The 22214-nt window shown below is 45.0% G+C and overlaps 1 protein-coding gene across 1 annotated transcript in view; it reads left to right on the top strand.

Annotated features, from left to right (window-relative positions):
* The window catches only part of TMEM163 (transmembrane protein 163), a 256522-nt gene that overhangs the window by 179290 nt on the left and 55018 nt on the right, over positions 1-22214 (top strand). Inside the window, exon 5 of the mRNA XM_003794372.1 lies at positions 21832-21928. Coding sequence (XP_003794420.1) covers positions 21832-21928 — 97 coding nt within the window. The remainder of the gene's footprint in view (positions 1-21831; positions 21929-22214) is intronic.

Below are 22214 nucleotides of genomic sequence, written 5' to 3'. Positions count from 1 at the left end.
GAAGACTTAGCTATGACTTTAGAAGTATCTAATCTAGATGGAGACACTTTATTAATTTCCTAAAGGCTCACGTCAGGCAGTTGATTAGCATAATTATAGACTTTAATTCAGCCTTTTGATGTGCATCACCATTTTATTTAAAAAATTTTACTAGTCTTTGGTGGTTTTATAAAACTCAGTTGTCCTGCTAAATGTGTCCTGAAGCATCCTTTTTCTTTTTTTTCATTAAAAAGGGGGGAAAAATCCTTTCCTCCTTCCCATTGTTTTCATTAAAAAATAGCATTAAGGGCCAGAGAACAAACCATAGCTGTGAAACAGCTGTCAAAGGTTCAGTGCCCAGGACTGTGGGTAGCAGTGGAGTCACCTGTGGGGCACACGTGAGGCCTGGCCCAAACCAGTTCTCTAGACTTACTTCTCTGTTCCCTGCTGTAGGAATCTCTTCTAATAGCCTGGGGAACTAATCTGCTGTGTGATGTCAATACCTGTCTCCTTGTCCCCAAACAATTCTCCTTGTTGTCTTTATACAACTTATCTTAATCCTTTGACCCAGAAAGATTCTGGAAAGGTCTTCTGAACCACCATTCACTGCAGGTCTGGGAGATTGATTAGGGAGGATACTCTCGAGTCCGGCCAGACGCCAGGGTCAGGCTTCTGCAGCAGTTTGCAGAACTTGCTTTTGAGCATGGTGGGCAGGGCAAGGCAAACATTTTTTTTTCAATGAATTATTCCCCATATACATACTTGGAAGTCAAAGTTCCTGTGAGTGGTTCCAAACTGTAGTACAATTGTCCCTTTAGCTCAGAGGACTCTCTCCATTGAGTACCTATCTTCATACAACACTTAGAGTGTCACAGCAAAGAGGTCAGTGCCCACACAGTGCTGCCCCAGAGATTGATGTTGTGGTTGAATTTCTGTAAAATGGATGTTTCTTTAATGCGGGAGTGTCTGTGATGTCTACCTGCCAAAGAACACAGTGATCTGTTTGTAAATAATCATAAATTACAAGGAGCTGGTAGCATATTATTTAATGCTCAGAACTCAGGGCCCCAGGATCTGCAGAGGGCTTGTTAAAGCACACGTTGCCAGTCTAGTCAGGAGGCATGGGGTGAGGCCGAGAATTTGCATATCTAGTAAGCTCCCTGGTAACAGCTGATCTGCTGGTTGGGGACTACACTTCAAGTAGCACTGATCTAATGTGTTTGCAGACAGTGGTTCTTAATCTGGCTACACATTGGAATCACCTGGGAAGCTTTTAAGACTCTTCATGCCCATAGACCACTTCCCAGACTATGCTTTGTATGAGACCCAATTGTCAAGCTACCCAGGGGTAGCTGTCCAGCATGATGCTGGCTTTGATAACCATTGTTCTAAGAGAGGGCAGCTTACATTTTAATGCACTTACATATCACTCTGGGCTGTTAAAATGTAGATAGGTTCTGGTCCAGGAACTCTGGAGAAAGGACCTGAGCTTCTAATGAGATCTGGAGGTAATAATACTTCTCTGCTGCTCCAAGAACTAACTACACATTGGGTTGCAGGGCTCTAAAATTTTGAGGTAGAACAAGGTGTCTCAGCCTCAGCTGTGGGGAGATTTTGAGCTAGACAGTTCTTCGCTGGGCATCGTAGAATGTTTAGTTAATAACATCCCTGGCCTCTCCCCACTAAATGTTATTAACACCCCTCCCACTCAGTTGTGACAAATGTCTACAGATAGTCCCAAATGTCCCCGGGAGTGGAGGTAGGGGTAAAAAAAATCTGAGTGAGAATCACTAGAGTAACGTTACTTACTGTGGCTGGATTCAACCCCCCCCCCCCAACTTGTTCACATTTCTCTGTGTAATGGAACCTTTATTTCTTTGATCAGGAGAAAAACCACTGATGCACCTCTAGACTGGTCCTGATTCCTGAAAGAGGCCTCTCTAAGATCAGAATAATTCCTACCAGGAGGAATTAGCTATCAGCTCCTTTGCCTAAGGCTGAGAGAGGTGGCATGACGGTCACAGTCGATTCCTGAGAAGTTGAGGGGTGGGTGCTGGGTTGGGGGAGACAGAGAACTTTTCTAGGTTTTCTTGATAATGGATTTTGAAAAACCTCAGGAACAGCTTTTTATTTTGCTTTTTTTTCTAAATGAAATTTTGCTTGCCCCCATTTCCAATCATCTCTGGGTTTAATAAGACAACAAAACAACTGAGTACCTTACCTCAGTTCTTTCCTGTTACATGAAGTTTTTGGCATGTGACCTTTTCACAAGCCCATGAATATTCCCTTAATTGACTGCCTGGTGATGTTTTCATTCCTCAGTGTAGCTGCAGTTCAGGAACAGCACACACACCCTGCCCCCACTGCAGACCCACCCGCAAGCTATTAGATCAGGCAGGAAGGTTGGGAATTGCCTTGGGGTTTTGAACTGTGTTTTATCTTTTTTTTTTTTTTTTTAAACACACAAAGCATGTTAATGGTTAATAACGTTACTGTGTACACATGCATCAGTCTTATCCACAGGCCCTAATTCTCTCATTCGGGTGAACCACCTCTGGCATTAATGGGGCAGATTGAATGTGGAGTTGTGATTATGCAGCACCTCATTATATAAGCTCTGTCCAGGGCCGTGAGGTGAGGTTCGTTCCCATCTGTCAGAAAGTCAGTAGACTGATAATTACGGAGGGGATGGGCAGTGCAGGGGCTGCTCAAAGCGACAGGGCAGTTTTAACACACAGAGGATTTAATCTCCCCTCACCACTACCACCACCTTGTTTTTTTAAAAAAGCAAATGGCAGGTTATTCTAATTCAAAATCCTTGGACAGACAAGCCAGAGCAAAATGGGGTGCTTGCAACAATAGGGCAGATTGGTCTGAGCCCTGGATAAGTCAGTAGAACATTTACAGTGGGAATAATAACTTACCTCTTCATGGTGCCCACCGTCATTCATCCTGTGTGGCTGGCAGCCTCTCTTTGCAAGGCTGTTTCTGATCTGGGCAAAATAAGGCCACAGTTGATAAAGTTTTGGGGGGATTTGTGGCCCCTAACCTAGCACCACAGGTTATTTATAAATATGCCCCATAATGTCTAGTTGTGGGACTTTGGGGGGAACAAATTATCCAATGCAATATAAATCCAAAGACTGTGAAGTGCTGGTGATACCGGAATTTTGATACTGAATTTTCAGGCTCTTGGTCTCTGTGGTTCGAAGAATGAAGCGACGGACCACAGGATAGGTTTTATTCAACAGGTATAAGTGTTACAGCTCTTACAACAAGCCAAACCTTCTTGTAGAGTAGGATTAGCAGTAAGTTAGGTTTTATAATACGAGTGTTACAGCTCTTATAAAGGAGCAAATCTCCTTGCAAGTGTTTACAGCTCTTTATAAAGGGGTGAACCCCCTTGTGAGTGTTTACAGATCTTACAAAGGGGCGAATCTCATAGAGCAGGATACAAGTGTTACAGAGCCAGACCTCTTTGCTCTTCTCCTGAGATCTGCCCAAGTCTGTGCTCAGGGTCTCTGGCTTATACAGGGGCAGTTGTCCAATGAGCTTTTGGGTCTTGAAAATAGACTAATCGTGAATGGGTTTTGAAAACGGACCAGGCAGGGATGCACTGGAGGAATCGCCAGAAGTCCACGTGAGGAGACAGCACGAAGGCGCCAGTGTCTTTTCTCGCACGTGTTCAGTTCTTTTGGCTACCGGAGCCTCTGTTGGGGGAGGGAAGCTCCCCCTTTTGCTTCCAGCCTGTTGGTTTTTGTGCCAGCTGCCGCCAAGGCAGAGCCAGCAGGTCCTCTAGCGCCGCTCTACTGGAACCTTTGGTGGGGGAGGGAAGCTCCCATCCCCTTGCTCCAACCTGCCGGTTGGTTCCTCTGCCGGCTGCTGCCACCAAGACAGAGGTGGCAGGTCCCCAAGCCCCGCTCGGCTGAGCTGGCTGGGGTGCCACTTTTCCGGTATCACTGGCACTTCAGACCTTGTTACTTCCCGAATAGTCTAGTTTCTGTGATTAACCTGCTTAGTTCACATTTTAGGAGCTCTCTTAGGAGCTGGCTTCCCTCAAATAGGGGAAGCAAGTTCAAATGCTTTGTTTCTCTTTGATCAGTTGACCAGTGTGTTATGTTTTGTTTTCTCCTAAGGGAAGTCTCAGAGCCAGCCTCTCCCTTCTGTAGAAAGCAAGCTCCTGGTAGCTGGCCTGGCACTGAGGGTGCTCAGACCAGCAAAGGCTGTTGGGTTAGACCAGTGGTTCTCAACCTTCCTAATGTTGTGGCTCTTTAATACAATTCCTGTGGGTCGCAACACACAGGTTGAGAACCGCTGGGTTAGACAAACGCTCCTGGGTGCTTAAGAACCATTCATGGAACATATAAAGACTCCAAAGTCTGAGCCCACCCTCCTCTAGAAATTTTCCACAGATCTGTAATGGGGCCACAGAATGAACAGTGTAACAGGTGCCTCCGAGGATGCTTTGGGAAAAGAAAGACACAGAATGAGATGAGAAGCAGGATGGTTGTGCCCAGAGCATGGGCACTCAGCCCAGCCTGGAAGCTTTACACACTTTTCTTTTACCCTTTAAAATGGGCTAGCATAGGTGAGGCATCTGCCCCGGGCCTGCTGCTTAGAAGATGTTCAGCAGGTGAAGCTGACCCTTACTGGTCACTAGGAGCAGCTGTCCCTGACGTGTCTTCAAGGTTTGGAGCCTTGGTGTGCTCCTCTTAAATGAAGTTTAGGTTCACCCTGCAGAGGCTGTGGTGGCCCCTCTGTGAATTCATCACTGCTTCATTGAAACTATTCCCTATTGGTTGTCAGTCCATATGTGATGGTTCTGGCTTTGTGGATTGGCACCACTTGATGGACTTAGGAACTTGATGGCCATTCTATAGCCATCCTAAAATGACTTAGAGGAAGATTTCTCAGCATTGTCATGGCTGACATTTTGGATGTGATAATTCTTTTTTTGCCCGGGGCAGGGGGGAGGGGGCAGTCCTTTGCATTGTAGGCTATTTTCAGCATCCCTGTATCTGCCACTAGATGCCAGTAGCTCCCCTCCCCAAATTATGATGCCAGACCACATCTCCACATATTGCCAAATGACCCCTTGTTCTCTGGGGGGTAAAATCATTCAGCTTGACACCGGGGACTTAGAGCCAGGCCTGTGCCTTAGGAAAACAGTTCCCAAGCCTCCTGCTTATTTCATTAGGAATGCCTGGAGAGCTTTATAAAACAAATGAAGTGAACAAAGAAAGCCTGCTCAGACTCTAATGCAAACTTTGGAGTCAGAAACTTCAAGAGGAATCCTGTGATCTGAATTCTTCACAAACTGTACAGATGGTTCTGGTGAGCAGGCAGTTTGGGGGTGAAGAGACTTACCCTGTCACGGACCATTTGGGAGTAGGTGACCTTGCCTGTTACAATCTGATTCTAAAGATGAATTCAAATATCTGTCTGTGTTGAGTCACAGGGTTAAGAAGTGAGCTTGTAGACCAGAAGGCATTGTAGAGTATAGGGGATGAGTTCCAGGTCCTATCATGGGAAGATGGGGATGTGGTCCAAGAAGATGAGGAGTTTGTGGGTCTGGATCAGTTACATCTGTGCATCATCTGAATAGGTCACTTTTAAAGGAACTTTGTGCCAGGCCCTGTGCTAGTAAGCTCTGCATGTAAATGAACTCAATGGACTTGGTACTATCCCTGTTGTACAGATGACAGAACTTGTGGCAGAGCAGGGTCAAATACTCTCCTGACATCTTGCATTGCTAAGTGAGTGCTGGTGCCTTGATGCAGCCAGACACTGGTTCTAGGGGATGTCCTTTGAGAGCCACTTTATGCCGCTTCTTGTAGCAAGAGTGAAGGCTCAAGTAGAGCTCCACCTGTTATTGTCAAAAATCAAGGCATTTCCATGGACTTCACAGGAACTGTTGTACATGACAATTACCTATTAGAGGTGCCCCGGTTGTTCACCAATGAATTGACAAATCAGTTATCTTTTTAGGAGATGGACTTGATTCTCTGTTTGAGGGAATACGTGGCCCTGTTAAGCACAGAATGATAGATTATCTCATGATGAAGCCTATCCTCCCTGGCTTCTCTAAGGGGGGAAGGTCTGGAGTTAGGTAATTACAACAAGGTCTTCTTCCTGCACACCCCTTTGCCTTTATAGTGGCACGAGGGCTTGGTTTCCAGATGAACATGTCCAGGGTGGGTCTGGTGATGTGCCTTTGTGTTCCTAGTCCTGTCTGGTCCATCATTGTCTATACTTGCCTCCTTCCCAGTGTCACCCCTGCCAGCCTGTGTTTAAAGCTTGCTCACATCCCTCCCTGCCTGCTATGCCACGCCCAGATGCAACCTTTGTTCTCTGTGCTTGTTTGAGGAAGACACAAATCTCAGCACTGACTTCTCAAGACCTCCTTTCCACAAGCTATGAAAGATTAAAATACTGCCTCCTGAAGAGGGGAAAGTCAATGGATTTCAGAGGCAAAACATGCAATGATTTGAAGGGGGGAAAGTCTTGCTTTCTTTGGCTCTCTAGTCTGATTTATTTGGCTTGGTTTATTCATATCCTGTCCTTAAGTCTGTGCTATCTTAAATGGTAATGCAGAATCATTGGCTACTTCAGAGATTGCACCAAGGACTGTTGCTTTTGGTTAGACATTTGAGTTTGGGAAAATGTCTTTATCTGCAGGCTGTGGACAGATTTAATTTGCAAAACCAGGAGAATATTGGTGCTGCTGGCCTGGGTCCACATTTGGCTTGTTCACATGGTTGTTTGTGGACTCTGAGTTTATCTGTCTTATCTCCAAAGTGTCTTGCTCTCTCTCTATTATGACAATATGCTCTGATGTAACTGCCGTAAGTTCTTCCTGGAATACTTCCTGCCTAGGACTGAGGCCTGAGACATGGGAGGCAGGCACTTGATTGGCAATGATTCTAGGAATGATCCAGGGGCTGGAGTGACACAGAGGGAGAGTTAGAGGGGAGAGAAGGAAAAGCCAATTAAGGTACGTTATTACAGTCACTTTTGTAGGCTGAGGGGCCTTGATTCTACCTCTGCCTCTCAGAAGTATAACTGTGCCACCCTAGTGGACGCCCAGTGAGACTTGTCCGAGAGCATGGGAGCCACCCACCAGGCCTTGGCTGGGTGTCTGAGCTGGTCAAGAGGATGTGATGTGGTATCAAAAGCATCTGCTATAACTCTTTGTCCCCTGTGGTCATTTATGTGACCCTGAGTGGTTTGAGAAAACATCCTCTCTACCTGTCTTCACTCTGGGATATCCTTGTATTTATTCAGCACTACAGCAAGTTAACATTTAGGTTTCTGATTTCTCCATTTCTAAAAGGGACAGGATGATAACAGCCATGTAAAAACTAGCATTTATCTGTCCAGATGGTGTGATTGATAATGTATTTGGTTTGTACTACTCAGTTAGGGACAAAATCAATAATTTACGGGCAGATCTGTGTTTTACTGGAAGCATTGGCATTTTTGAATCTAATAACAGATGTCCGTGTAACCAGTGTATTTTCAAAGTTCCAGAATTTTTAGGAATTAGCCCCTCCAGGTGAAAGCTTTAAGGATTAATTATAATGTGCATTCCCCAAGTTATAATATAATGAGGCTTTAGTGATATAGTCTTCAAATAATTTCAAATGATTTGCTGTAGATAACCAGTTTCCTAACTCAATAGATGAATAACATTTCCTTTTAAAATGCTCTCTTTCTGGATTATCTATTTTGTTCTCTCTTTCTCTGGGAAATGTCATCCCTTCAAAATAGTAGAGTGTGTAGGTCACAGAGAAGTTGCAGAAATAAGTAAGATTCAGCCAAAATGTGGTGTGTGTGTGTATATGTGTGTGTATATATATATATATATTTTTTTTTTTTTTGCCATCTGATGGCTTTGCAGTGATATATGAAAGGAAGCTTGCAATTTGCAGATGGCTAAATGAGAAACAAATTTTCCCCCTAACTTGCCAATGAATAAATAATATCTACTGTTCAGTTCTTACATTTTGGTTATGCAAATAAATCTGTGCATTAATCCTGTTGATTTAAAATAAAAGTCTTTAATAAGCCAGAATTCCAATTGCTACATCTTAGTCTGGCATTTTACAGTGTCCCAACTTTTGTGATTAAGTCAAGGTAGCTAATTTTCAATATGAGAAAACTTAGATCTAGAGTTATTTCCTACTTGTCCCCAAGTTAATGGCAAGGACAGATTTAGAACCCAGAACTCCTGAGCCCCACCCTCAACTTAGTGACTCCAGTAATACCACTGTTTCAGTTAGAAAAATTATATACAAAACTGTGTGCAAAAATCATGTGTGTATGTTGAGATTGGCAGATACCCAGATGAAGAAAATTCCATCTTATCTATGTTGCAAGCTTCAGATTTGGATTTGAGTGCTGTTTCAGCTGTTCACTAGCTTTATAACCCTGGGTATATCACGAACTTTTCTGAGATTGTCCTCCCTGAATCCTCTCTCTCTTGGCCCACCTAACTTGTGAGGTGGGAGAGATGATGCACATTCCAGATGGCAGCATGGATGAAAAGCACACGAGGAGTCCAGAAGAGTTCTCAGCAAACTACAAATCCTTACCCACATGCTGTGGAGGGTTTGCCCCAGGGAATTCAGACCTCCAGGAGTTGGCCCTAAGTTTCAGTTTCAAAAGGGCATATAGGGTGGGTTTTCCCAGGAGTCCCAGGGATGGAAGAAGATGCTACAGGATTAAATCAGAAATGTTATCTTTAGTATTTTATATGTACTCGATATCATCTTAATGACTGTGACACCTGTGGCGTCACAGCCCACAGCAACTTCAAGCTCTTGGGCTTAAGTGATTCTCTTGCCTCAGCCTCCCAAGTAGCTGGGACTCAAGGCACCCTCCACAACACCCGGCTACTTTTTGTTGTTGTCGTGGTTGTTGTTGTTGTTGCTGTAGTTGTCATTGTTGTTTAGCAGGCCTGGGCTGGGTTCAAACCCGCCAGCCCTGGTGTATGTGGCCAGCTCCCTAGCAACTGAGCTACGGGTGCTGAACCATCTTAATGACATTTTGCCCATCTAATTCGTGTTCACTAAAATTCTGAGAGGGGAGTGGTCTTTTTATCATTCCCATTTTTCTTATAAGGAAGTTTGTTGGTGAGGGAGATATGAACAGTTGTGCTCAGGTGTAAGCTTCTTATACTTCCCCCAAACCACACCTTACTCACTTATGCCCTCTCAAAGTGCAGGGCATAGAATAGATGCTCATGAAACCTGATTAATTTACGGCATTAAGTTTGAAACTTGATAGAGACCAGCATTTCATGTCTTATGAGGATAGAAAGGAAAATGTTAAAAGTGATACAGCTAGAAAGGATATTTTTAGAAATTTTCTTTTCATTTTAAAAGTACAACATATGGAACAATAGAAAGGAATAAAGTCCATCTATGTTTCCTTCCAAAAATTTTCCCTGGATTTGGATTCTTTTTTTTTTTTTTTTACATTTTTTCAAATCTGTATTTGTACATTTTATATCCTTCTTTTTCATTTACTATTTTGTCAATTTTGTTATCTACCAACCAAACTTTTTAAAATGGTACCTAATGGTTAGCCAAATCAATGTATCACAGTTACTTAAACACTCCTTTTGTGGCACATTTAAATTTCCCACTTTTACATGTAAAAAACACTGCTGTGAACATTCTTCAAGAGGGTTTTTCTTTAGGGATAGATTCCCAGAAGTGGATCAAAGTGGATAAGCAATTTAAGGCAATTACTTTAAGTACTATAATTAAGGTTAGAGACACTTGAGAATAGGTTACTAAGGAAATGATAAAAGAAATAAAATATTTAATTCCAAGTCGTGTAGAGAAGCCTGTGTCCAGAGGATGCTGAGCTGTCCTTTCCCACAGAGACAGACCAGAGGGGCTGGGACCCCACTCTCCTACCATGTGATGGGAGTGCCATGAATCAGAAGAGGGCATCCACTCTGGTCTGTCTTTATGATTCAGTAAGATGACTCATTCAAGAAGTGATTTTCTGCATATCTCATGGCATCAGGATCGATCACCTGCTTTTCAGGATAGAGTAAAACTCAAGGTGCCTCTTTTCTGATGTAATCAGACCGGTGTTCACAGTGAGCCTGAAGCTGTCAACTCCTTCCCCCTGCTTCTAAGTACTGTGTTTTTGAGGCAGACTTTTGCTGCCACTGCCAGAAGATGTATCCCTTTTGAGAATCCGTATCTACCATCTTTGCTGCAGTAACAAACGACCCTCCAAATCTCAGTGACATGTACCACAAACATACATTTCTCAGTCATTTTCTATGTAAGCCAAGGTTTCACATGGGTTCTTATTCTAGGCAGGAGGAATAGCTCCTCTCTGAAGACCACTGAGCAGAAATGAGGCCTGACCAATGATACAAATTTAGGCCTTCTGCTCAGGGGCAGTGGAGGCCATCTCCATTCACATCCTATTGGCCAAGCTTGACACACGTATTGGGTGGGATGCATGTGTGCTTCCCCTACACAGAGCTGCTACCAGTCACATGGCAGAGGTAGGGGTGTGTAGTTGAGAGCAGACTGCTGTGAGCAGTGACACAATTGTCCACAGGCCCACTGGGAATTGGCTACCTTGCTTTCTTCTGACATCCATCCGTCTGCTTGTCTACTGCAGCACAGAAGCCCCAGCCTGGCTCTGTGCATGGACTGCTTTGTCTGTTCCTAGTGTGAGAGATTCTCCAGGAGCAAAGGGCTTGCTAAGCTTGCTAAGCTTGTACGCAGTCCTGGGCCTCTTCATTACTGTGGCAGGTGGTGTTTTCTGAAGATGACAACAACCAGGGTCCCCTTCCCACATGTTCTTCTACAGTGTTACCCTGTCACTCCCCCATCCAGAGGCGGTGCCTCCTTCCCCATCAATTTGATCTCTGCAAGCCTATGACTCACAGGCTGTAGAATGCTCTGGAAGGATGCTGCATACCTTTTGAGACCTTGCAGTTTCTGCGTGGTTCTTGTGGAACACATGCTCTGGGAAAGTCAGTTGCCATGTAGGTGACCTAGCTACCCCCGAGGACATTAGTTCAGCATTCTGGGGGACAGTCCCCTGCTGTGCTTGGCCTTCCATCCATTTCTGCTGTGGGATGAATTGTCCCAATTTTCAGTCCTTGTTATCATTTATCTTGGCTTCAAAGACAGGGAAAGAGAATCTTGGGTCAGGTAGCTTTGTTCTGGGTAAGTTGCAGTGACTCTTTCCTGCTGCCTGGGACAGTGGAGCCTGAAAGGAGGACTGAGATGCGTTCCCCTTGATGGCGGGATGGGGGCAGGTCAGGCCCCACAGATGCTCGCATGGGTCAGCTTTTGAAAATGCAAATCTCATCATCTTACTTCACCATTTCCAAAGCTGTCAGTGGCTCTGCATGATTTTCATAAGAACATTTATCCCACTTAGCTTATTAACACAGGAGGCTCTGCAGGGGTGGGCCTGGCCCACCTTTCTGCTCAGCTTCCTGCCTGAGCAACCTTCACTTCAGCCTTACTAGGGCATGTGTGATTTCCTGAAAAAAAAAAAAAAATTCACTTTCAAGGCTTTAAGTATGTGGAAGATTCTGAATTTATGTCCTGCCTTGAACATTTATCTGAATTTAAACCCCTATTTCCAACTGCCTTGTCAACACCTCCACTTGGATGTGTAACAGACACACCCTGAACTTAATGTCCAAAACAGACTCCTGACCTATTTTCCCTTCGGACCTGCTCCTCTGCAGTCTTCTCTACCTCAGAAGATGCAACCCTATCCTTCACTTTTTCCCAGGTCCTAAGTCTTCAATCATTCTCAACTCCTGTTTGTTTCATACCACACATTAACAAAACCTGTCAGCTGCATCTTCAGAAAATGCCCGAGCAGACCTAAACTCAGAATCAGAATGTATCTACCACAATTTATTGATCCACTCATGGATTGATGGGCACTTGGGCTTCTTCCATGACCTAGCAATTATGAATTGGGCTGCAATAAACATTCTGATACAAATTCTTTATTGTAATGTGATTTTTGGTCTTTTGGATATATACCTAAGGAATTGCAGGATCAAATGGCAGGTCTATTTTTAGTTCTCTAAGTGTTCTCCAGACGTCTTTCCAAAAGGAGAGTATACCATGGAATACTATGCAGCCATAAAGAAGGATGGAGACTTTACCTCCATGTTTACATGGATGGAGCTGGAAAATGTTCTTAGCAAAGTATCTCAAGAATGGAAGAAAAAGTATCCAATGTACTCAGCCCTATTATGAAACTAATTTATAGCTTTCATATGAAAGCTATAACCTAATTATAGCCTAAGAATATGGGGAGAGGGGAGGGAAGGGGGAGGTGGATGGGTGGAGGGAGGGTAATTGAAGGGATCATGTCTATCATCTCACAAGGGTACAAGTGAATCTTTCTAAAAGTAGAATATAAACGTCTTAACACAGTAACTGAGAAAATGACATGAAGGCTAAGTTGACCAGTTTGATGATAATATTTCAAATTGTATATGAAAACACCACACTGTTCCCCATGATTGCATTAATGTGCACAGCTATCATTTAATTAAAAAAAAAAGAATCAGAATATATCCAAAGACTCACCCCTTCAGTGTTGCCATCTTGATCCAAGACACTGTTTGTCACATTCTTACCTGGCCTGGTGGTTGTAACAGCCTTCTGCCTTTGCTGGGCAGTGGTAGTCCTGTCAGAACATACCATATCATGCCATTTCCAAGTCCAAGTCTCTGTGTGGCTTCCATCTTTGTAAATGCTAAGCCCTTACAACAGCTTTGGGACCTTATGTGACAGGGCCCACACCCTCTGACTTCACTCTCCCCAGTTTTTGCTGTCCTCAGCTCACTGGCTGCCTTGATGTTCCTCCAACTCAGAGCCTGAAGGTTCTTCTCCCTAACATCTGCATGGCTCATTCCCTAGAACGGCAACTGCCACAGGGCAGGTGTGCAGTGAAAATGTGCTGAATGAATGAACTCTGCTATGCCTTTGGACTTGCTTTCCCCTTCTCCAGAACACAGATTTCACTCTCTGACCAAGCTAATTTCTTTTAGTTCATTCAAAGTCAGCTAAAATCTCAGCTTCTCTCAGGAGATTCCTGTGTGATTTAAATGACCCCTTTCTGTACTCCTTGAGGAGAGGATTGTGTCTTATTTGTCATTGTAGCTAATGCACAGCAGGTGTCTCGGCACTTGGCGACCCTCCATCAGTATTCCCTTGTCCACTTTTGCATTGTGTTTATTTATGGTTATGCACACACACAAAACTACAAAAACCATGACAAGGGACTGCAGGGACAAGTGAGCTCCTGTCTTCCCTGTGCCTCCAGCAGAAGCTGTTACCTTTCTCTGTGGGTATCTGGCTGAATATGTTCTATGCATAGATAAGCAGTTATACATTTAGCAAATATTTAAGAAAAAAATTGAAATTGATGGAGAAAATTTCCCTGTTTTGGGAAATATTTAAGTGGTTCACCTTAAATAACCACTTTCCCAGTTTTAAGTAGTAAAATTTCTGGATATTTGTATTCTACAGAGAAACCGGTTTACACTGAGAGTAGTTTTAAAATCTTTCTAAAACCCACATGTTTATGTCTTTCCTCACTAGGTCAAGTATACTGATACCCGTCTGCCCTGGATCCCACAGGAGCTGTGGGACCAGCCCCTCCCCACGCTGCCGCCTCTCTTGGCCTGCTCTAGCATCATTCCTTTTCAGGATCACTGCAGCTTCCTTCCCCCAGACTTCCTGCTTCTTATACCTGTGATTCTGGATGGTCTGTTCTCAAAAGAGCAGCCGGAGCCATCCTTTTTGTATATGAGCCAGATCACATCATTTCTCCGCTCAGTCCTCTGATTCCTGTCCTCTTCAGAGTGAAAAGCAGTCTTTAATATGCTGTAAGGCCCAATGGGCCGCTGAGCTCCAGCCATGCTGGTCTCATCACTGGTCATTGAGTATGGGGCTCCTTCCTGTGAAGGAAGCAAATTGCTCTTCCCTAGGGAGCTATAGGCCCTTGGTCATGTGTCCACTTATTAGACAGAAGTGTGACTATTAGATGTAAAATAACACTCCCATTCTGCTCCTTTATGTTTCTATATATAATATCTTTACTCAGTCATGTGTTCATCCTGCATGTGAGCACCACGAGAGCCTGCAACTGGGCTGTCTTGTTTCCTGCTAACCCAGAACACAGGGGCCAGTGAGTATTTTGTTGATGGAAAGAGCTCGGGCTTTTTGAGTACGAGTCTCAGCCTGCATTTCCCTTTCAGGCTGAGAGGTCCTGGGTAGACTTTGGCAGCCTTGAGATGGGCTGTTCCCTGCTCCTTTCTCTCTACCTCTCCCCTCTACCCCAGAAACAGCAGTGAAGACCTGGGGTCCCAGGCTCAGGAGAGGCATCTTGGGCTCAGCTCAGTGTGTCTGGCTGTCTTTATGTTCCTTCTCAAGCTTACAACCCCCAACTAAACTCACCCCAGCTCCCACTGCCGCCTTGCTGCCTGCTCTTGGGTGTGCCACCACCTTTGCTTTTTTTGTACAGTTTCAAAATGGGGGTTGTCCTTGCAGCCCCCTCTGCCCAGGTTCGGTCAGCCTCTGAGTCTTGTCAGTTCTGTCTTCTCAGAGTTTTATGTATCGATTCTTCTCAGCTGTCATGGACCCTGTGCAGGAAGTCATCACTCTGCTTTCTTGGCTGCTGACATTGTGGCCCAGCCAATTTCCTTGCCTCTCCTTTCTTTCCCTTTAACCTCCCAACCCCAGCTATAGTCAGATCTCTGCAAAGCCCAGGTCATGTCATTGCTCTTTTGTTTCACCCTTCAGTGACTTCCTCCCACCACCACATGCTTCCCCAACCCCAGACATGTGTGTTCCACCTTGATATTTTTTGCCCTATCCATGTGCCACCTATCCTGTTATGTATATTTATCTAAATGTATTCCTATTTCATTTCCCACCTAAGCAACAGTATTTTTGAAGTCATGGGGTGATAATCACTTTATTGCGCATTAAAATATGTAACTATTAAATACAACATGTTGGTCCATAAATCACCTAAGATCCACTGTGTATAGGCAGCATGTGGGGCCTTCCTGGGTGGCTCTTGTGTTGCTGCTGCCCTTGGGCCAAACACTCCAGGAACAGCTTCTCCATTTTGAACTTCCACTGAATAGGGCCCCACGGGGATTTGTGTCTTCATGCCGCTGTTGATGAAGTCTCCTCTGTCTAGAGCACCTTCTGCATCCTGCACATTTCTCTGCTTGCCGATCCTGTCCACTCTTCTACACCCAGCCTAGACGTTGTGCTGCAGAGCCGTGTCTCCTGCACAGTCTGCACCCCTCAGGCTGTGTTCTATCGTGTAGCGTTTTCTCCATTTTATTCCTGTTCTGTTGCCTATTTTCACATTCACAAAGGATGACTGTCCTACAGTGGTTTCCTGGTTTCAATCCTAGATTGGTTCTCTCTGAAGACTGGGCAAAGATTTTGTTTGTCTTGGCTTTCGGGCTGGGCAGGTAGAACTTAAAATGTGAATGATTAAAGTTTCAAATTGCTTTCTAAAATGCATTCATTCCTGGTAGAGCACTGTGTGTGTGGCTGGACATTGGCCAACAAGGTCGGGGAGACTAAAGGTGAGACCTGGAATGTAAACCTGGGGGCCTGGCATCGGGGCTGACTGGAGAGAGGGAAATGAAGTACTGTTTGGTGGGAGATACCAAAGGCATGATGCCCTTTCACAAGGTTTCCTAGAGCAGACCCTGTTAGCCCACATAAGTGCACTCAAGTTAGAGGACTGGCTCATGGGTAATGACCTCCTTGGTGAGCCTTATGTTTTCAGCACAACCATTAGAGCTGCACCATTCAATACACATGTGGTCACCAACCACATGTGGCCATTTGAATTTTAATTGCAAGTAGTCAGAAGTGAAATTTCACTTTTTCAGTTGCACTATCAGGGGTCCTCAAACTTTTTAAACAGGGGGCCAGTTCACTGTCCCTCAGACCTTTGGAGGGTTGGACTGGGGGCCCGAGACGAGTCAGCTGCTAGGCAGGACAGGCAGCGGCGGCAAAAACACCTGGTGGGCTGAATCAATGTCCTTGGCAGGCTGCAGTTTGAGGATGCTTGCACTAGATACATTTGAAGTGCTCATTGGCCACATGTGCTGGTGGCTACCATATTTCACAGAATAGAGCACTTCCATCATCGCAGAAATGCAATGGGAGTGCTCTGCTTTAGGGTCTGTTTTCTTTTGTCTCTAAAGTTGAAGCCAGTAATAAAGCCCTACCTAAATGTGATTTTGGTTGGTTGGGTTCCATTTAGCTTGAGTATTATTATTGCTAGAAGGAAAGGGCCCTTTGTTGAGAAAGGGCATGGGGAGGAAGTACATGGTCTAACCATGGAGAGGGAACGGCCCAGCTGCCTGCAAAGCTCTAGCCTGAGTGACCATCCCTGGTCCAAATCAACCTCACCCTCTCCACAGTCTCTCTCTCTCTTTTTTTTTTTGTTGCAGTTTTGGCCAGGTCTGGGCTTGAACCCGCCACCCCCGGTATATGGGGCTGGCGCCCTACTCCTTGAGCCACAGGTGCTGCCCTCTCCACAGTCTCTTTACAAGGCAGTGGGTGGATGAAATGAAGATAGAGGAGAGAGGTGATAGGGGTCTAGAGCCTAGGAGAGCCAGGAAGGAGAAGAGGATGGGTGGGAATGTGAGGAGAAGGCAGGGAGCTCCTGAAGCAGGGGAGGAGGGAGGTGTTGACAGGAATGAAGGGATGAAGGAGGGATGGAGTCTTGCACTAAATGGTGCCTGTTTGGTGAGCCATCATAGAGAATGGCTCACATCCATTCATTGCTTACTTTCTCCATCCTTTTATCCTGTCTCCAAACCAATTTTCGTCTGTGGCTTTGTTTGAAATATAGAGAAAGGAGGCCTAGCTAGAAAAATGAGAAATTGTGCATCCACAAGCATTGTGTTGTGGGCTCACACCACTTGACTCTTTCATTTTTCATTACTTGCTTCACAGTTGAACAATGTCCCAGATTACAAATGCTTTGGAGACCAGGATGAAAGAAGATAAATAAAACATTACACTTTGAACTCTAGACAGAATTGGTTAATCACCAGGGTAACCTTGTGTTTTAGAGGGAGGTTGGAGAAATTTCTCTTGCTTGGTTTTTTGATCTGATGGGAGGTAGCTTAGAATTGGTGTGATAGGACTCAGGCTTTCTTCAGGTGAGCCCATAGGCCTTCACACCTACAGTTGGCAGGGGGCCAAACTTTGAAGCTGGCATAATTTTAGATGTGAATGTCAGTAGATTTTGCCCTTGTGATTTCAGAGGCAAAATCTAGTGCTTGTTCCTAGATGATTTGGAGATTCACAGTGCTGTGCACAATTAGCAATTTGTAGCCCTTAGCGGAAGAGGGTAGGGAAGTGAGTTTACCTCTAATCTTTTCTTTAAAGTGGCTTTAGCGATCTGTTGGAGTTTTACTAGCTTTCTTTCAGACATTAAATGTGTCTTAATTCAGTGGTTCCCAAACTTGAGTGTATATCATACTCTCCTGAATGGCCTGTTACAATACAGTTGAGGCGTTCTGACTCAGTAGGTCTGGGGTGAACTCATTCAGAGTTTGCCTTTCTGCCAAGTTCTTAGGTGATGGAGATCCAACTGATCTGTGACAACCATTGGTCCAGTGGGAATTTAATCCCCATTTTAGTCTAAATTGATTAGAGGATTACCTTGGGGGACAGGAAATTCATTTGCCTCCTTCTGATTCATAAAGTTCTCTTCCAGGGTTTGGGCAAGAAGGAAGAGGAATCCGTGTTCCTTCTGGTGACTTGACCCCCTCCAGGTGGAGGTGGTGGAGTGCCGATGGGGCGGTTGCCTTTGGCCACCACCTGCTCAGGCTCCCTCGCCTGGAGGCAGCTCACACTCACAGGTGCAGAGTCAGTTATATCTGCAACATTTGCTCCTGACTTGAGTCTTTACCACGTCCTGGTCATCACTGGTGTTGGTGGGGGTGCAAGCATGTGACTGCCCAGAGCCTCCGAGTGGCTGAATGGTTGACAGGGCTGGCTGCTGGGATGGAGTCACCTGAGCAGGGTTCTATTTCTGTATGTACTTCATACTCCTTGAGTGACCTTGAGCAAAGCTCCTAATCCTTGACTTGCCCCATTTTGACCACCTGTGTTTATGGAACACATCTCTCTCTGTCCCCATCCACATAGTAGCACAAAAACAAAAACCTGGGTCTGGTGAGTGGCCTCATGGGGATTTATGAGCTAACGTGTGGAACTCCGAGTGCTTGAGGATAAAACTGCTGTGTAAACACAATAAATATATTATTAATAAGGCTTTAAAAAATAGCATTGCACCCTCTGCTAATAATAGCTGCTTTAGGCTGATCGAGCACTCTTCCACACAGGCTCCCAGCAGGGTAACTATTGGTTTTGAATTTGCAACACACTTAAAAGAAGGTGAAAATGAGTTTTTAAAATACTTTGGAGCATACCCATAGGTATATTAGTGAAGAAAATAGGGATGCGGTTCTGTGAAATTCAACTTTAGTAAATGAAAGCACACATTTCTTTTGATTTTCATTATATTTCAGCATTGTTTCACAGTGTGGGCTTTTCCACGGGCATTTGGCTGAAGTGTGCCTTCCTCCTTCTACCCTGTTGGAAAAGGGTGGCTGCCTCCTCAGATTTCATGGGAAGAAACTTAGCGATCAGTTGATGTTTAAGTAACTGGTTGATGACCATATCCCCTCTCTGGGTGCATATGGAACACCTGCTTCTTGCTGTCATAGACACAGAAATAAACAAGAAGGTTCTTGGCTTTAGGAATTTATATGTAGTTTTTGATGAAAGATATGTAAGCACAAAATTATGTAACAAGGCCATTGCATCCTTTGTATTTATCTCCTTAGGAATATAAACAGAATCTGAACTTAACTTGTGTGCTATTGAGGCCCCATCTGCAGGGATGTTTGGCCTCACCCGGGGAGAAGTGCAAACATTTGTTCACTTCTTCCCCCAGGAGAGTATGGAGACAGACGGAAGCTCCCTTGAGGATGTGGTGACAAATTGCCTGTAGGATCTAGCGCACAAGTAGTGGCAGGCCTGCTCATTTTTTTCACCTGGTTGGTGCACAAATGCAGTGCAGGCCTCTTGGGTGCCCCTCCCTTCCTTCTGGTGGGGACATCCCTTCCCTCCCTGCATCTCCTTCAGTTTTCACCCACAGTGGATGCTTCCTAGGGACAGGGCCTCACCTGAGTCTAGACCAGACATTCTCAACCCGGTGCACATTAGAACTGCCTGGGGGAACCTTTAAACAAATGCAGAGGCCTGGGTTCACCCCTGAGAGTCAGATAAATTGAACTAGCGTGGTCCCCAGGCACCTTAGAAACAGAATCCCCAGGTGAGTGCAGAATCCCCAGGTGAGTGCAGTGTACCGTCAGGACTGAGAAGAGCTAAGTCAATGGCTGAATTTTCCTCCACGCACGGATCAAAGAGATAGTGTCTATAAGTCACTCCAGAGTTTATGAATGGAGAGGAAAACTCCCTGTAAAATGTACTTGGAGGCCTATCTTGACTTTAGGCTGCTCTCCTGTGATGGGACCTCTCAGCTCATTTGCTCGCAGGTAAGAATGGTTGCTCTAAGCACAGCCGGCCCATAGCTGTCTGACACCAGCATAGCTGGAACTCAGGAGCCAGTTCCTCTGGGAACACTGATTCTCTAAGGCCTGGACACCCACTCTTGCTCCAGTATGTGGTCACTGAAGGGCCCCTCAATAGGCCCCCCTCATTCCGCCATGACTCTCTACCAGCTGCGGCCCCCTTTGTCTCTGATTGCCTGTGTCACGTTATCTGTGGCAATGTATACTTACTGCCCAAATTATATTTTCCTGGCCCTGGTGGACCATAGTGCCACACTGCTCACAGCATTAGTGGGACGCTGTGAGGTTGTGTAGGATGTTGAGATGCTTTCCCTGGAGATTGACTTGGGTGATAAAACTCTGAACTTTATATCTTCTAGAGGTGACTTAGTATCAACCCTGCGACTGTGGGTGGTCACCCTGGGGCATGACAGATAACCCTCGAGTCCACTCCCAGATTGTATCCTTGTCCCTGTCTATTGTGCCAACTCTTTGACTGGGTAGAGTTCTCTCACTTAAGGTTCTCAATGTTTTGTTTTTTGCAGAGCTTGTTTCAGATTAAGGGCGAAATCCCTCTGCCATCCAAGTGCATATTCATTCTCTCAAGTCTGTGCCGTGGCCCTAACCCATTCCTTCCTTTTCCCTCCAATTTAGCTCTTTTTGTGTTTTGCCCTGACCTGTGACAATCCCTTCTTTATGTCTGTGTTTTTGAAAGGGTAAAACCTTGACTAGAGTGTGGAATAAAAGCTTACTGAGGAGACTCTAAGCCCCTTGTTTATCGGCCTTTATTTCTCACTCATAAATCTGGGGACTGTGTCCCTCTGTAGGTTTGCAAGTGGGCGCCACTTTAGTTTAGGTGAGCAATTTGGGGGTTTGGTGTTAGTCTAGAGAGAGGAATCCAGGACTGTTGGTGAAAAGTGATTTTATTGGTAGCTGGGGGAAGAAGGCCCAGTAAACTGCCCAATTTTAGGCTGTGACAGGGGCGGTCCAGAGTTGTCTGACCTGCAGGTGTGGGGGCCACCTGCTGATTTTGTGAGGACTTTTTTTGCTCACTTGTGGTGTCAGATATCAGGAAAAGTTTGCAGGGACCTTTGTTTTGTCAATCAGCTTCCCTTAATGTTTGTGTGTTTATTGTGTGGCCTAAGATAACTCTTATTCTTCCAATGTGCAGCAGAGAAGAAAAGGCTGGACACTCCTGGTAGACCCAACTGTGGTTATTCTTGTATTCTTTTTTTCTCTCCATCTTCATTTTCAGTTGGTAGTTTGACCCTTGTGTTAATATCATTATTTTCTCATGTTCACCCTCATTTTCCTTTCTTTCTTCCTCCTGAGATTTGTCGGGTCTGGGTTGGCAGAGGCTTCTTCTATGCCCCAATTCCCATAGGCTTCCTTATGTACTTCCAGCCCCCTTTCCCAGCTGTGTGTTCTCCTGTTTCGCCCTCAGCCTCTCACCCAACCTGCTCCCCCCACCTCCTGTGCTGGGCATCTTGGTGACCTTAGCCTTCCTTCTCTCCCTTCCTCTCTTCTTTTTAGAATTGCTCCATCTTACCATAAACACTGCCTTTTGTCATTAGCAAATCACTCCTCCTTTTTATATTTGGGAAAATTCAAAGGTGTCTATCACCTCATATCCACAAGAGACACCCAGAGTAGACTTTTCCTTCGTTTAAGCTAGTGTCAATGCTTGGTGTATCATTATCATCTTATTTCATTTTTAAGTAGGAAATATTCCCATTTGAAAGGTAAGAAAATTAAATGTAAGAGAAGTTCATTTCCTTGATCAAGATCATTCGTCAAGTTAATGGTAGAGCTTGGTGTGTTTCCTGCCAGACCCTCTACTCTTTGCTGTTAAACTCTGCACCTTTCAGCTGAAGGAGGAATGGAATGTCATGTTTGCCAGGCAAGTGGGGTGGTGGATTTCATGGCCTTGATGATCCTTCCACACCAACATTTACAGGATGCTCCGGGGTTATGCAGGGTGGTGAAACTCTTTCCCCAGAGGTTGACTTTGGTGATAAAACCCTGAACTGTATTTTTCTAGAGGTGACAGCGTTAATCCTGGGACTGTGGGTGGTCACCCTAGAGGTGTAGCAGATTACAGTGGAGTCCACTCCAGGTTGTGTCCTTGTCCCTGTTGACTGTGCCAACTCTTCAGCAGTGTGGAGTTCTCCCAGTTAAGATTCTCAATGTTTTGTTTTTTGCAGAGCCTGTGTCATCTTGGGGGTGATATTTCTTCTGTCATCCATATGTATAGTGGTCAAAGCCATCCATGACCTCTCAACTAGGCTGCTCCCAGAAGTGGTAAGGTCCTTTTCTTCCTTTAACAATCCTTCCTGGCAGTGTCAGCTCCCTGCACTGCCTCTCACCACAGTTTATCTGTGGGAGTTGGGCAGGTTGAGAGAGAATAGACAACATACTGAGGTCCGGAAGATCTCCTTGGCAGGAATGCAGATGGCTTGGCAGAGAGAATCACTGCGCTGGTACCAGGATCTGTGTTTCTTTCCTTAGGTTGTTTGAGTATTTGAAAAGCAAAATGTCTGTTTTGTAAAGAGAAATGGGGTGGTTTTGTGAAGCAGCGTAATCCAGT

Source organism: Otolemur garnettii, unplaced genomic scaffold (assembly GCF_000181295.1).
Source record: "Otolemur garnettii isolate 467f Iridium unplaced genomic scaffold, OtoGar3 scaffold00080, whole genome shotgun sequence".
Taxonomy (NCBI): Eukaryota; Metazoa; Chordata; class Mammalia; order Primates; family Galagidae; genus Otolemur; species Otolemur garnettii.
The sequence above is the reverse complement of the archived record's forward strand: the minus strand, read 5'-3'. Positions and strand labels throughout refer to the sequence as shown.